Source organism: Aspergillus mulundensis (assembly GCF_003369625.1).
Source record: "Aspergillus mulundensis strain DSM 5745 chromosome Unknown scaffold_7, whole genome shotgun sequence".
NCBI lineage: Eukaryota > Fungi > Ascomycota > Eurotiomycetes > Eurotiales > Aspergillaceae > Aspergillus > Aspergillus mulundensis.
In genome coordinates this window covers 549,862-563,328 of record NW_020797895.1, presented here as the reverse complement: position 1 = coordinate 563,328, position 13,467 = coordinate 549,862, and the positions used below count along the sequence as shown (strand labels likewise).

At 47.1% G+C, this 13,467-nt stretch overlaps 4 protein-coding genes across 4 annotated transcripts; 2 read left to right on the top strand and 2 right to left on the bottom strand.

Moving 5' to 3' along the window:
* Window positions 1–3,437: 3,437 nt before the first annotated feature.
* gel1 (1,3-beta-glucanosyltransferase gel1) lies at window positions 3,438–4,865 on the top strand (the record flags this gene model as incomplete). The annotated part of the gene is made up of 2 exons (XM_026749095.1): window positions 3,438–4,034; window positions 4,089–4,865. 2 exons carry the CDS (start codon window positions 3,438–3,440, stop codon window positions 4,863–4,865), a joined length of 1,374 nt encoding a protein of 457 aa, XP_026602185.1.
* A 777-nt stretch (window positions 4,866–5,642) lies between these two features.
* On the bottom strand, window positions 5,643–6,410 carry DSM5745_07078 (uncharacterized protein; the record flags this gene model as incomplete). Its single annotated transcript, XM_026749094.1, has 2 exons — window positions 5,643–6,263; window positions 6,390–6,410. The coding sequence occupies 2 exons, from the start codon at window positions 6,408–6,410 to the stop codon at window positions 5,643–5,645; spliced, it is 642 nt and encodes a 213-aa protein (XP_026602184.1).
* Window positions 6,411–8,014: 1,604 nt separating this feature from the next.
* Window positions 8,015–10,543, bottom strand: DSM5745_07077 (putative actin polymerization protein Bzz1; the record flags this gene model as incomplete). Its single annotated transcript, XM_026749093.1, has 6 exons — window positions 8,015–8,409; window positions 8,458–9,610; window positions 9,659–9,739; window positions 9,784–10,311; window positions 10,413–10,439; window positions 10,499–10,543. 6 exons carry the CDS (start codon window positions 10,541–10,543, stop codon window positions 8,015–8,017), a joined length of 2,229 nt encoding a protein of 742 aa, XP_026602183.1.
* A 680-nt stretch (window positions 10,544–11,223) lies between these two features.
* dbp5 (ATP-dependent RNA helicase DBP5) lies at window positions 11,224–12,963 on the top strand (the record flags this gene model as incomplete). Its single annotated transcript, XM_026749092.1, has 6 exons — window positions 11,224–11,281; window positions 11,371–11,539; window positions 11,604–12,101; window positions 12,149–12,386; window positions 12,433–12,633; window positions 12,688–12,963. The coding sequence occupies 6 exons, from the start codon at window positions 11,224–11,226 to the stop codon at window positions 12,961–12,963; spliced, it is 1,440 nt and encodes a 479-aa protein (XP_026602182.1).
* Between the last annotated feature and the right edge of the window lie 504 nt (window positions 12,964–13,467).

Below are 13,467 nucleotides of genomic sequence, written 5' to 3'. Positions count from 1 at the left end.
TTTTTTTTTAAATTATTTAAGGAACCTTTGCTATTCCCGTTGCTATTTTTAGTAGTAGTAGTAGTGGTCTTTAGCAAAAAAAAAAATAAATTTTAAACCTTATTATAGGCGCTATAAGATTAGATAACTAGTAAAAAAATAAAAAAATAAAATATTAAACTTTAAAAAATAAAATAAAAAAACTAAAAAAATAAAATAAAAAAATTAAAAAAGTTAAAAAAAAAAAAGACCGGGAAGTAAATAAAAATTTATTTTTTTATATTTAGCTACTTATATAATACTAATAACATAATACTATAATAATTATATTAACCTTTTTATTATTTATAAAATACTACCTATTTATAATCTATTAATGCTTAAATTAATAAAAAGTAACTTAAAACTTTTATTATTTACTAAAATAGCTACCTTAGCTACTAAAAGCAAAGCTATTTAAAAGCAAAATACTAATAAAAAAACACTATTTTAAGCCTTAAGACAACCCCATATTTAATAATAAATTATTTTAAATAAAAAAACTAAATAATTAAACGCGAAACCAAAGCAAAACAATAGTAAAATATATTTATTATAAAAATTAAAGCTATTTAAAAATTAAAATAATCTTAATTAAAAAAGGGCTAAATTATTACACCCACGGGTACTAAGCCTTAATAAAATAAAAAAATTAATAAAATAAAAGTTATAGTAATATTAACCTAACACGTAGTAATAATATTACCACTATTTTAATAATATATTTAAGGCTAACGCCCTAGCAAAAAATAGTTAGCTAAAAGTTAGTTTTTATATATTTTAGGCCTTAAGATTTAATATTAATCCCTTATTAAATAACCCTCTTAGTACTTTGTTTTGTACCTGGTTAGCCTACTCAAGGTTTTCACAGGCGCTCCGCGTGAAATTATATACTTTTTTATTTAGGCCTAAGTAAACTTAATAACATTAAAATTTAATAAATTACCAGGCTAATTTATAATTTTTTAAACCTTTATAATATTATATACACGCTTTTAAATTTAGTATTAATAAGCGGGGGCCCTATTTTTAAGAATAATAGTATTTAGCTAATTAATTATGTATTCTTAAGTAAAAAGAATAAAAAAAGGCTTTAAAATTTTTTTAAAAAAAAAGGTATTAGTATTTAACCCTGTAGTTAGAAATAGCTTTAAAAACTAATTATTTAATATTAATATTAATTAATTCTTTTACTAGTGCTTTTTTTTAGCTTGCTATTAGCCTTATTTTATTTTTACTAAGGCTTTTAGCCACCTTTTCTTAGGCGTAAATTAAGTTAATTTATGGCTATATTAACTTTTTACTTTGCTTTTAGTATAGGCTCTAGCTTATAATTTAATTTATTAATTTTATAAGCTGCTTAATACTTTTACTAGGCTAATTTTATTTTAAAAATATATAAAGGCCCCTTTTTATTATAAGTAAAGTAATTTTATACTATAAAGTTAAAATACTTTTTTTAATACCTTTAAATACAAGTTTAATTATATTTATTTTTTATTATTTTTTATACTTAAATTAAGCCACGGCGTTAGCCTAAAATAACTAAGGTTTTATTAATAAAAATAACGTATTTCTAGTTTTTAAGGGTCTAGTTTTAATAAGCTATATAAAACTTTAAGCATTTAATTTAAGTAGCTTTAGTTAGACTAGGTTTATAAAAGGGCTTAATAAAAAAAAGTTTATATTTATAAAAAATTTATAAAATAAAAAAATAAGAAATACTAGCTTTAAATATAAGGATTTTTAAAAACTTCTCACGCCCTAAGTAATTTATTATAACTAAAGTTATTATAGCTTTTTAAATATTTTTATTAATTTTAATAGGCCTCCTAGAGCGCTTACTATTTTTAATAAATTTAATATATACTTAAAAAACTTTAGTTTTTTTTGGCTAATAGCCCCGGTGTTTACCTTTTTTAATAGTATTATAAATAATATATATAAAAAGTTTTAAAAGCCTAAAAATCTTTATTACATGCTTGTTAATAGCCTAAAAAGTTAAAACTTGCACCTAAACCTTATTAGAATAAAACCTGTTTTTAGGCATGTTATATAAGGGAAACCGGCGTTAAAAATTAAAAAAACTATAAAAGGGGATTAAGTAGTTAATTTAAGCTAAAAATTAAGTTAAAATACTAAAAATTTATTAAAATAGGCTAAGTTATAATATAAAAATAGTATTATAAAATTTGCTAAATTATAGGATACAAAGCTATTAAAAAGGTATAAAAAAATAATTATAAAAAAGTATTAAATATTACTATTTTTATGGTAATTATTATACATTTCTAAACATGTAATACCAGCCCTTGGCATTCTTGGCGTGCGGAAACTTTTGGTGCATGTCTTTATATATGAAGTCAGAATTATTGCTTTGCTGGCCGTGCTCTGCTTGTTGATTTTACCGCGGCGCTAACCCGATTAGGAAGCAGTAAATCACGTGATCTTTTTCTTTTGTCAGGAATCATTCCTTACCAAAAAAATCCTTAAATTTCGACTTTCCGTAATTACCGTCAACTATTTTGTACATCCCTATTACAGGGTTTGATTCAGGGACTAAGGATGGAGGACCCCGGTTTAAGCGACCCGCAGCGACCCACCAGCACAGCGAACAAAGCCTGAAAGGGAATCATCTTCATTCCAATTTGCCGGGTTCGCACAATCTGATTGGTTTGTCCAAGAGCACTGCCTCTTGATGGCTGGATTCCAAAAATGTGAGCCACTCGTCAGGCCATTTTCGGTGGTGCCTCCCCTGGCGATCCGCCTATCGCTGCCCGCCCCGGTAGGGGATCTACTGCAGCGCATCTTGAAACTGTCAGAGATGACGAATGCTCCATCCGGGGTGCGGATTGGCTGCGACTCACATTTGGAACGGTATTTTGGTATCCCGATTAGGTACTGAATTGACTCGGCGGCCGGAGTGTCTCTCAGAAGGCAGTATGGGCGTAGCCATGGGGGACCGACATGCCAATGAAAGCAACCACTGGGAAGAAGTGGATGCCTGAGAATCGGCGTTTGATCTTGCTGGAGAAACGGACAAGGAAGGCATCAATGACGAGGTAGATGGTGGAGCGCGGGTCGAGAGTGTTGTGGGAGTGGAGTGGTCAAACAGGGACGCTGTTGTCTCGGCTGAGTCTGTGCAGCCGCCAGTGGCCACCCCTATGCAAGCGGCCAGCCTCTCCTTCTCCCTTCTTCCTTCTTCCTTCTTCTTTCCTCCATCCCTTCGATCGCTTTGTGACTCCCTTCTTTCTTGTTCTATCCTGCATCAAGTCAGTCCGTCGCTCTTTTGGACTCGCCTTTATAATTCTCACACTCGCTTTTCTGCGCCTTTGCGATAATTACTACTGAACCCGACATTATCCACGTTTAATCGACCATTTCCGCTTGCCAATTCTCCAAATCACCACAAACTCACAATGAAGGGCTCCAGCATTGCGACTGCCCTCGCCCTGAGCGCCTCCAGCGTTCTCGCTGCGCCCAAGTTGGCTGCCCGCGCCGATGTCACTCCCATCACCGTCAAGGGTAACGCTTTCTTCAAAGGAGACGACCGTTTCTACATCCGTGGTGTCGACTACCAGCCCGGTGGCTCGTCAGATCTGGCTGACCCCATCGCTGATGCCGACACCTGCAAGCGCGACATCGCGAAGTTCAAGGCGCTTGGCCTGAACACCATCCGTGTCTACTCAGTCGACAACTCCAAGGACCACGACGAGTGCATGAACGCCTTGGCTGATGCTGGCATCTACCTTGTGCTTGACGTGAACACTCCTCTCTACTCCATCAACCGTGAATCTCCCGCCATCTCTTACAACGAGGTGTATCTTCAGTACATCTTCGCGACCGTCGACAAGTTCGCTACCTACAAGAACACCCTGGCTTTCTTCTCCGGAAACGAAGTCATCAACGACGGCCCGTCGTCTATCACTGCTCCTTATGTCAAGGCTGTGACCCGTGATCTGCGCAACTACCTGAGCGCTCGCAACTACCGCCAGGTTCCTGTCGGATACTCTGCTGTGAGTCATAACGTAACGTAATTTGTAAGCAATGTACTCATGCATGTTTTCTAGGCCGACGTTGACACCAACCGTCGTGAGATGGCTGAATACATGAACTGCGGTACTGATGAGGAGCGAAGTGACTTCTTCGCTTTCAACGACTACTCCTGGTGCAGTCCCTCTTCCTTCCAGAAGTCCGGCTGGGACCAGAAGGTCAAGAACTTCACTGGCTACGGCCTTCCTCTCTTCCTTTCCGAGTACGGATGCAACACCAACACTCGTGACTTCGGTGAGGTCGAGGCTCTCTACTCCACTAAGATGACCGGCGTCTACTCTGGTGGTCTTGTCTACGAGTACTCCCAGGAGCCCAGCGACTACGGACTTGTTGAAATCAAGAACGGCAAGGTTACCGAGCTTGATGATTTTGACACCCTGAAGAACGCCTTCTCCAAGACCTCTAACCCTGAGGGTGATGGTGGCTACAACAAGACCGGTGGTTCCAACCCCTGCCCTGCTAAGAACGCCCCCAACTGGGACGTCGACTCCGAGGACACTCTCCCCGCCATGCCCGAAAAGGCCCAGAAGTACTTCGAGGACGGTGCTGGTGATGGCCCTGGCTTCGACGGCGCTGGTAGCCAGACTGCCGGCACCCCCTCTTCCAGCAACACCACCGATGGCGAAGGCAACACCGTCTCCGGCTCCTCCAACAGCTCTTCCTCCGGTTCCTCCGACCCCACTGACGGCGCTGCTGCTGGCCTCCACATCCCCAGCATGACTATGGCCCCCGTCCTCGTCGGCCTGGTGACCGTCCTGTCGACCATGGTCGGTGCTGGTGTTGTCCTCTTCTAAATTGGTTGATGGAGTTAGATTGTCTTGTCGTATTTATTTCGGAGTTTTTCTTGACTGGCCGGACGGTATTTGTATTGATTTTTCCCGGGCCTAGGCATCCACTTTTGTACAGTTGGATGGTATATTTGTTAGCCACGCTAGTGTCTTGAGTATAGACTCATAATCAATGTCTCATGTTCTTGAAAAACAAAATTAGCTGTGATCATACTTTACCCCCCGCAATAGTATAGCAGCCCTGAAGGAACTAGGATTATTCCGTAACTTGAAAAGGTGACCTCGAAGAAGTGCTTTTGATACTGCAGTTCATGTATTGGGGCTTCTCGCGGCCGACGGAGGTGCTTCCAGCCATGCTAGGGTCTTGAATGTATATCTATAGTGTAGGACCCAGAACGTTTGGCCTATTTTGAGTTGATCTTCCAGTACAAATTCCCCATCACTAATATTGGAAGTCTGAGTTCCGAAATATCTATGTGGTTTGTGAATTTATATATTTCTATTGCTAACCACTAACCAGACCCTCGTCCTCTCGTTGATGGCTTCTAAGTACAACGCAGGAAGGATCGCATGTCACTCATGAAGCTGGGTCTGTACCGTTTCTCCAGAACCAGCCCCGAGATTTCATGACCATTTTAATGAACATGGTCATCATACCGCCCGCTCGGAGCTATCCCACCTCGCCTTCAGCAAGAAAAGAAAAAGAAAGAAGAGACCCGAAATAGCACCAACCCCGGAGTAATCGTCCGAACGAAGATTGTAGGTTCAATTCCGGGTCGTCAACTATCTCAGACTATGTTCATGATCTTCCGCGAACCACCTCCACTCCCCTTGCATAAGGTCATCCTGGAATCCAGCTGTATCCAGATCGAAGTCCTCCAAAGAAGGGAAGGCAGCGGCTCCTAACCCGTCACTCGCGTCTAGGAACGAAGTATCCAGACTCCCGTACGGATGCTCATACGGGCTGAATAGCGACATTGAGCCGGGGATGTCGGAGATAGAGCACAGCGGCGGAGAGAAAGACCCGAGGGGCATAGCTAGAGGGGATAGGGATCCGTGGTGGTTTAGATCGGGCTGCAGAGCATACTGCTGGTGCTCAGGCGAGCGCATAGAGGAGGAACTAGTGCTCGATCTTGATCCCGGAGTAGAATGGGAACCGATGCGGTGGTGCGGCGCTCCTTGTGGTGTGCCTCGGCCCCCTGTAGCTGCTACCGCTGCTCTAGCTCGAGAGGTGGAGGCAGCGGTACGGGCAGCAACGTCGGGGGGTTGAGAACCACGGCCATCACGGTATCCCGAGCGTGAGGAAGGTTGGATAGCAGTGGACGCCGGAGGGGACGAAGGTGGGCGTGGTGCGATGGGAAGAAGCGTTGGGGCTGAGCGAGCATGATGTCTACCAGAGGCTCTCTGTATAGCAAAGGAGAGGAAAAAGTGCAATCAGTAAGGACATCTCGAAATCGTGATTGATATGGTTTGGCTTATTGTATGTAGGTAGTAAGCTTGGGTTGATCTCGCTGATGGTGATGCTCTAACATTTTGGTCTTGAGATCTCATTCTCAGCTCGGCTTCACGTTTCAGCCTGGTGTGCTCCTCCGGCGACTTGCAGGGCGTGCAGTTGCATATTGAGCAGGTCGAGAAGGGGCGACCCTTCCGATTGATGTGGATTAGCGGTCGATCTGTGGCGTGGTCAGCTCATGAGGATGCGTCCTAGGATGTAAGAGATGGAATGGCATACCATGGTGCTTGCAGGTGGAGGTGCGGTGACCGCGGACGCAAGCTTCACAAGCCCACTTTTCACCGTCTATGAGCATCCCTTGGAGGCGCGAAGGTGAGAGAGACGGAGGAAGCCATGACGAGAGGAATGCAATTTATATGTGTGGATTGTGGGGAGAGCTTGGAAAAGAAAAGCAACCAATCTGCATAAATACTAGGAGGAGCTGGGTAGCCTCGGTCGAGAGCACAGCCACCGGGACAAGAGCTCATTCTCTGGTCCCAGCTGCAGAACGGAGCCAGCTTTCATCTCTTGCGGGCTGTCTTGCTCTTGGAATTGCAATGTTGTGTGACTCGACGTGGGAGACTGGCCTGTGTGGGTGTCAGTGTCTAGAAAGGAAGGACCGAAGCACAGCGAGCTGCATCCAGGAAGCGAAAGAGCGAGAGCGGCGGTGCTGGGAGAGTCATTCTGTGGTAATTCCAACCAGATTGAGGACTCCTCAGCCGCTTCATTTTCCTACGAAGCAGGAGCTTCCTCATCAGTGCTAGCTGCGGGCTGGCGATTTGGCGAACAATTCCCTCATACAAACAGTCGGAGTCTAGGACATTCGGTCGAGGATCCTCCCTGTGCGATCCCGCTTCCCCCAATTGTCAGTGTGTCACACCTCACCAGCGGTCTGACTGGCTGAACAAGGCCAATCCGTTCAAAGCCGCCCTGAAGTACAACCTTCACGTCCAATAAAGGCTGCAAATCATCCTTCCCCTGATTTTCTTTGTTGACACCGAAGTAGAAAAACAAAAGGGATGGAGCTCGGGGCAGCATGGGGCTGGTGATGCAACGACGCACGGACAAAAAGCTGAATGGAGGTGGCTGAGCAGACGCTGGCTCTGAAGCTTATCGCGAGAGCCAATCTGCTGCTGTGGCGCTGGCGATCGTCATCATTCTTTGCAGGAAGCGGTCTGACGGTCATGACGGGGCCTAGGAACTAGGCCAGAAAAGAGGATCGTAACCACGCAGTTCGGACTGGAATCCCTTGTGACTCAGTTGGCATCGGTTGAATTGGCAATCTCCAACTCCGCGGTGGTAACAGTAACAACCGTAGTGTCCTTGGCAGCTGGCTAAACTCAGGGTAAACTGGACCCTGGTGGCTCTCTCATCTAGGCAGCAGCGAAACAAGCCACACTGCTCTGTGTAGTGGCTTGGTTGGAGTAGTTATGCGCTCAAAAAGGCATGAAAATTGGCTCTACGTGCTATACAGATGTAATCAGATCAGCTGTGCAGCGACCTCGAGAGTCCACCGACAATGAAAATGAAACAGATAGAACAACAAGACACAAGGAAGCAACCGCTAGTCTCCAAACTCCATAATGCAGATGAGATCAGAAACCGAAAAACACAGACCAGCAGCTGCGAGAAAAGGAGCTAACCCTATACAATCAAAACAAATCTATACCTCTTGAATATAATTCGCAGGAACGCTCTTTGTGACGCCCCCGCGCTCGACATCGGCCCACCCATCGCCGCTGTCACGGTTGACAAGGACAAACCGCTCCCCTTCAGCCATGCTCCATTCCATGTCGCTTCGCGCTTCGTACTCGTAGAGCGCTTCCACGTACTGCACTTTCTTCGCTCCGCGGCGAGGCGCTACAGCAGGTCCAACTCTCTTCGCTCCGGCTGCTGCTGTGCTGCCTGCCAGTGACGCAGAAGAGTTTGAGTACGTAGATCCAGGACGACCAGCAGGACTGGAGGAGGCAGCGGCGGCGGGTAGTAATTCCACGTAGGAGGCGGGGACGAGGCCTTCGGCCGAAGATTCTGATCTAACGCGCATCCAGCCCGACCCATCTGGTTTCATTAGCTAATTGATATATCATGCAAGGTTAGGGAGCGTACCATCTGGCTCGAGGACAGTTATCTCCTCGCCATCTTGGACGGTGACCTCGTCTGCTCCTGTGGCTTGGTAGGGATATAGCATCTTTCCGCGTGGCTCTTTCTGAGATGCAGTGGGTGCAGGTAGTTCTGCCGGTGGCGGACTGCTGACATATTGAGCAGGAGGGGGGGCAAGAATGCGGTTTCGTTTCACCGCTGGCTTGGTCGCAGCAGGAGCAGTAGGTGCGGGGCTGGCAGGGCTATCAGGAAGTTCTGAGACGGATTCTTGGGTGCCAACATTTGATAAAGACCGGTTGGCACTGACTGCATAACCGGAACTCAAAGAATTCATTGTATCCCGTCTCGCTAAGGACGGAGCTGCGGAAGCTGAGCTGGTCGGTCCAAGATCAACAGCTGGGGCTGCGCTGGCCTGTTCTTGACGTTCCGCTTTGAGCTTCTTCTTCTCTTCCTTGGTCTGCTCTCCTGGACACTCTGCTGGTACCTTCATTTCACATTTGCTATGGCAGGTGTACCCGCAGTCCCGGCAGTCATAGCCTTTAGCAGACAGACCCCAGATGCGTTCTCCGCAGAGGTCGCAGTTAGTGGGTATCTTGAATGTTTGCGACTTGAAGTTATGGTTTTTTGCGCCAAGTGATAGGTCGCCAACCACCGATATAATGGTCGATGTCTCGACTTCGGCAGTGAGCCTTTTGCGCTCGATTTCATGGAGAGATTCTTGGGTGAAGAAGATCGACCTCACGACATCCACTTCGTTCCGGTTATCGCGACCTTCCTGGATGCTCTGCCGTATACGTTTTGCCGCCTCCACGTCTCGGCGCTTCTGGTCACATTCCACTCTCAATTCACGAACCTGTGTCTTGCTCTTGCTGAGAAGGTTACGCAAGAATACCTTGGCCGCCTCATCGGTGATAAGCGCTTCATCATCGTGCCACACCGGACTCGGCTCGAAGCCGACGTTGGCGGGCTCCTGAAGCTGTGTAACGTTGTGCCGCAGGAACATGAGGGAGTCGAGATGAGGCTGGTTCCGAGGAATCTCGTTGGTGAGCTTCGCCATGTGGTCTGCGCTCTTGGTAAGAGAGGACTTCTCGAGCTGCGCTGCGAGGGACCATAGCGCGTTCAGCCGTGCTACCCTTGTCTCATTCAGATCTTGTAGACCCTAGAGCCTGTCAGCCAAGGTGTTTGCCAACCAACTTTCGCAACTTACATCAAGCAGCTCCGGAACATATTCATGGAAGAATCTCTCCTTGAGTTTATTCGTCACGTTGATGCTTATGAGGTATGTGTTCTGTCCTGTCAGTAGTTGGCCAGTGGAGGGACCGACCAATTTACCTTGACGTTGTTCATCTCCAATATCTGCTGTTGATACACTGTCTGCGCTTTCGTCTTGCCGTGATCAAAGGCGCTCTCCATCTTTTTTCTCCGGGTTTCGACTTCTTGGCAGGCACCGTCGTATTTGCCCTTGACCTTCTTCAGTTCACTGTAGCTGGCCTCGCGCTCCTTCTCAAGCTTCCCGTGGAAATCGACATGGCACTTCCTCAGCTCTTCATATTGGGCCGCAGAGTGCTTCAGTGGTTCTGCGACCTGGGCTATCAGGTCAGTTGCGAACTTATCCCGCTCCGCGGCGTGCGATTCCACAGCCGACAATTGCGTCGTCCACGTCGTGAGAGAAGCGCTCTCGAGGGATCCAGGGGTCATCGTAGGATTATCTCCAACACTCAACGGACTGATCTTCTTGGCCTTGCGATCATAGTACTTTTTGCAGAGAGCCGTAAGCTTCGCCGCATATTCCTTCTCAATCACGCTCCGTTCCCGGTAGAACTGTTGTATCTCCTCCATCCAAGCAATGCCATTGGAAACCTAAATATCGCATTTAGCACCGGCGCCAGTGTACTGCATCGCGTTTGCTGTATCTTGCCGTAGGCATCGTACATGCGGGGAAATGACATCGAGGACCGTACCCAATTGTTGACTGGCTTGAAGGCATCCTACTCCGGCGGAATATTAGCTTAGGCGGCATGGTTGGCTTTCTACCAGGAGCTCTCACCTTCAACTCTGCCCCAAAATGGGGAGCGGCCTCAGCGGCTGCCATTCTCCAAACAAATGTACCAGAGACTTTGGCACATGCGACTTGTGGATCCCAGGCAGCAGCGGAAAGAGGCAGACAAACAACCTCGCGCGGTAGAAGCTTTGGCGCTGACGGGCAATTGCCGATAATATGTGTTTGCTGCGAGCCCCCAACCAACAGACTGACAGCGCGCCAGTGCCTGAGGACAGTTATTGCTTCTTCGATCTGAACGGGCAATGCGGGAGAGCGGGGAAGACTCAAGGCACCGGCGAGTAGATAGGATGAGCTGGTGACAATACCGGAACACGCTTGTCAGGCCACGTTGGTGCCTTATGGTGGATTAATTACAGTCTACGTCATAACTTTACCCGTGTATCATTCACCGCCTGCCGCTTCTGAAGCTGCGCTGTCGCGCCCAATCAGGACTGGTGTCTTGGCATATTGAGGTCAAGGCCTGGTCTGTTTTTTGTCACTGCTTGCAACATCTCATTGTCACGATTCCTTTTCACTGCGCTAGTTGTGAGCTGGACCAATTACTCGCTTATTCTTACAGCTTGCACTCTGTTCTTTACTGAGGCGGTGTACTCTCCTTTATCTCGCTGTCCACCGTGTTAATCCGCCTTCAACCCCGCCAAAGCGCCCTCCTCATCCCCGCCGATACCTTTGACTCCTCTGTCTTTCTTCCTCATTTACATCTCACAACCATGGCCTCTGATGCTCCAACCGGCGGCTCTCTGGCCGACCGCATCTCGAACCCGGCAGGTACGCGTGCCGACTCGATCCCGCTCGATTTGATCACTCCGTTTCTAGTCCCTCCGCATTCAACACTTGCTAATAATCACTACCAATAGAGACCACAGAACCTGTCACGGACAATGGCCAGACCGACGGTGCTACACCTCACCAGCGTGGCTCAGACCTTGCGGAGCCGGAGTACAACGTCGAGGTTAAGCTCAGCGATCTTCAAGCCGACCCCAACAACCCCCTCTACTCAGTGAAGAAATTCGAGGACCTTGGACTGTAAGTCGTGTTGCGCCGTACTCATATCGCCTGGGTCTGATCTAACGCATGCTTTCTTACATAGAGACCCGCGCATCCTTCAGGGATTGTCCGCTATGAACTTCCGCAAGCCCTCCAAGATCCAAGAACGTGCTCTACCTCTACTGATGGGCAACCCTCCTAAGAACTTAATCGGTCAATCCCAGTCCGGAACTGGAAAAACTGCTGCTTTCGTCCTGAACATCCTCAGCCGTTTGGACTTGACTACCGAGCAAGCCCAGAACACGCCCCAGGCGTTGATTCTGGCGCCAACGCGAGAATTGGCCCGTCAGATCGTCGGTGTTGTTCAAGTTATGGGACAGTTCCTGGACGGGCTCAAGATTGGTACCGCTATTCCGGCTGAACTTAACGCGCGACCGACTCGTCTGGAGGCCTCGGTTGTCGTGGGTACACCTGGAACTGTCATGGAGATGATCAGGAAGCGCATTTTGGTGGCCTTAAGACTCAAGGTCATTGTCTTGGATGAGGCAGATAACATGCTCGACCAGCAAGGATTGGGTGACCAGTGTATGCGAGTAAAAGGGTGAGTTTCTAACTTTTCGTCCTTAGGGCCCTACTAATTATGCACAGCTTTTTACCCAAAGACATCCAAGTCGTTCTTTTCTCGGCCACTTTCCCTGCCCACGTGCACCAATATGCTTCAAAATTTGCGCCTTCGGCCAACGAACTCACCCTGCAGCATGAGGAATTGACCGTGGAAGGCATCAAGCAAATGTACCTCGACTGCTCTAGCGATGAAGATAAGTATAGGACGCTTGTGCAACTCTATGGGTTGCTTACCGTCGGATCCTCTATTATTTTCGTTAGGGTCAGTTATTACCTGTCAGTCATACGAGCGCCGCTAACCGCCGCAGACACGTCAATCTGCCGCTGAGATCGAGAGCCGAATGGTCGCTGAGGGCCACACTGTTGCCTCTTTGACCGGTGGTATCCAGGGCTCCCAGCGTGACGAGATTATTGACCAGTTCCGTGCCGGTCACGCCAAGGTCCTCATCACAACCAACGTCCTCGCTCGTGGTATTGATGTCTCCACAGTGTCCATGGTCATCAACTACGTACGTCTCTATCTATCACCATATTCCGTGGTCTGGTCGCTAATTTCTTCCTAGGACGTCCCCGAGATTCACCAGGAAGGCCCCAACCGCGGCCCCCGCCAGGCCGACTTTCAGACTTATCTCCACCGTATCGGTCGTACCGGACGATTCGGCCGCGTCGGTGTCTCGATCTCCTTCGTCGCAAACCGAGAGGAGTGGGAATTGCTTAACCAGATCCAGAGATACTTCAACACGGATATCCAGCGTATCGACACGAAGGACTGGGACGAGGTCGAGGACATCATCAAAAAGACGATCAAGAACTCCCGCGCTCAGGCTGGTTTCCGATGAGCGAGTTGCGTTGCGTTGCGTTGCGTCTGCGGGATGAGTCTCTCGTCCAATCTGTCGAATCCAATTGAGCTACGCTCAGCGCTTCGTGTTTCTTGTTTTTGCTTGCTAGGCTTGGGGCAGGAAGACCTTTGAACTTATGGAGGCGGTCGTCCGAGGCTTAATGCGTGGTTTTCGAGGCTTATGTGTGAAGATTAATGACTCTTTTCTTGACGTTATCGAGGTAAAGGAAAATCTAGAGATACCAGTTCACTTACACATCATGCTTTCTCTCGCTGTAGTTGTATAGTTTTTACACCTAAGTAGCGTGCTTAATGGTGGGTCCCTTATGGGCACATCAGCCCTAACTTTTGATCACTTTGACAAATTGAGACAAAGACGACTCGATCCCTAAATGTCTCGGGATACATGAACCACCTAATCAATAAGCCTTGTTACATCCCGCATAAATTACACGGAGTGTCGGTTGGGGGAAAGCCAGGAATATAAAAAGTCGAGCATTATTTT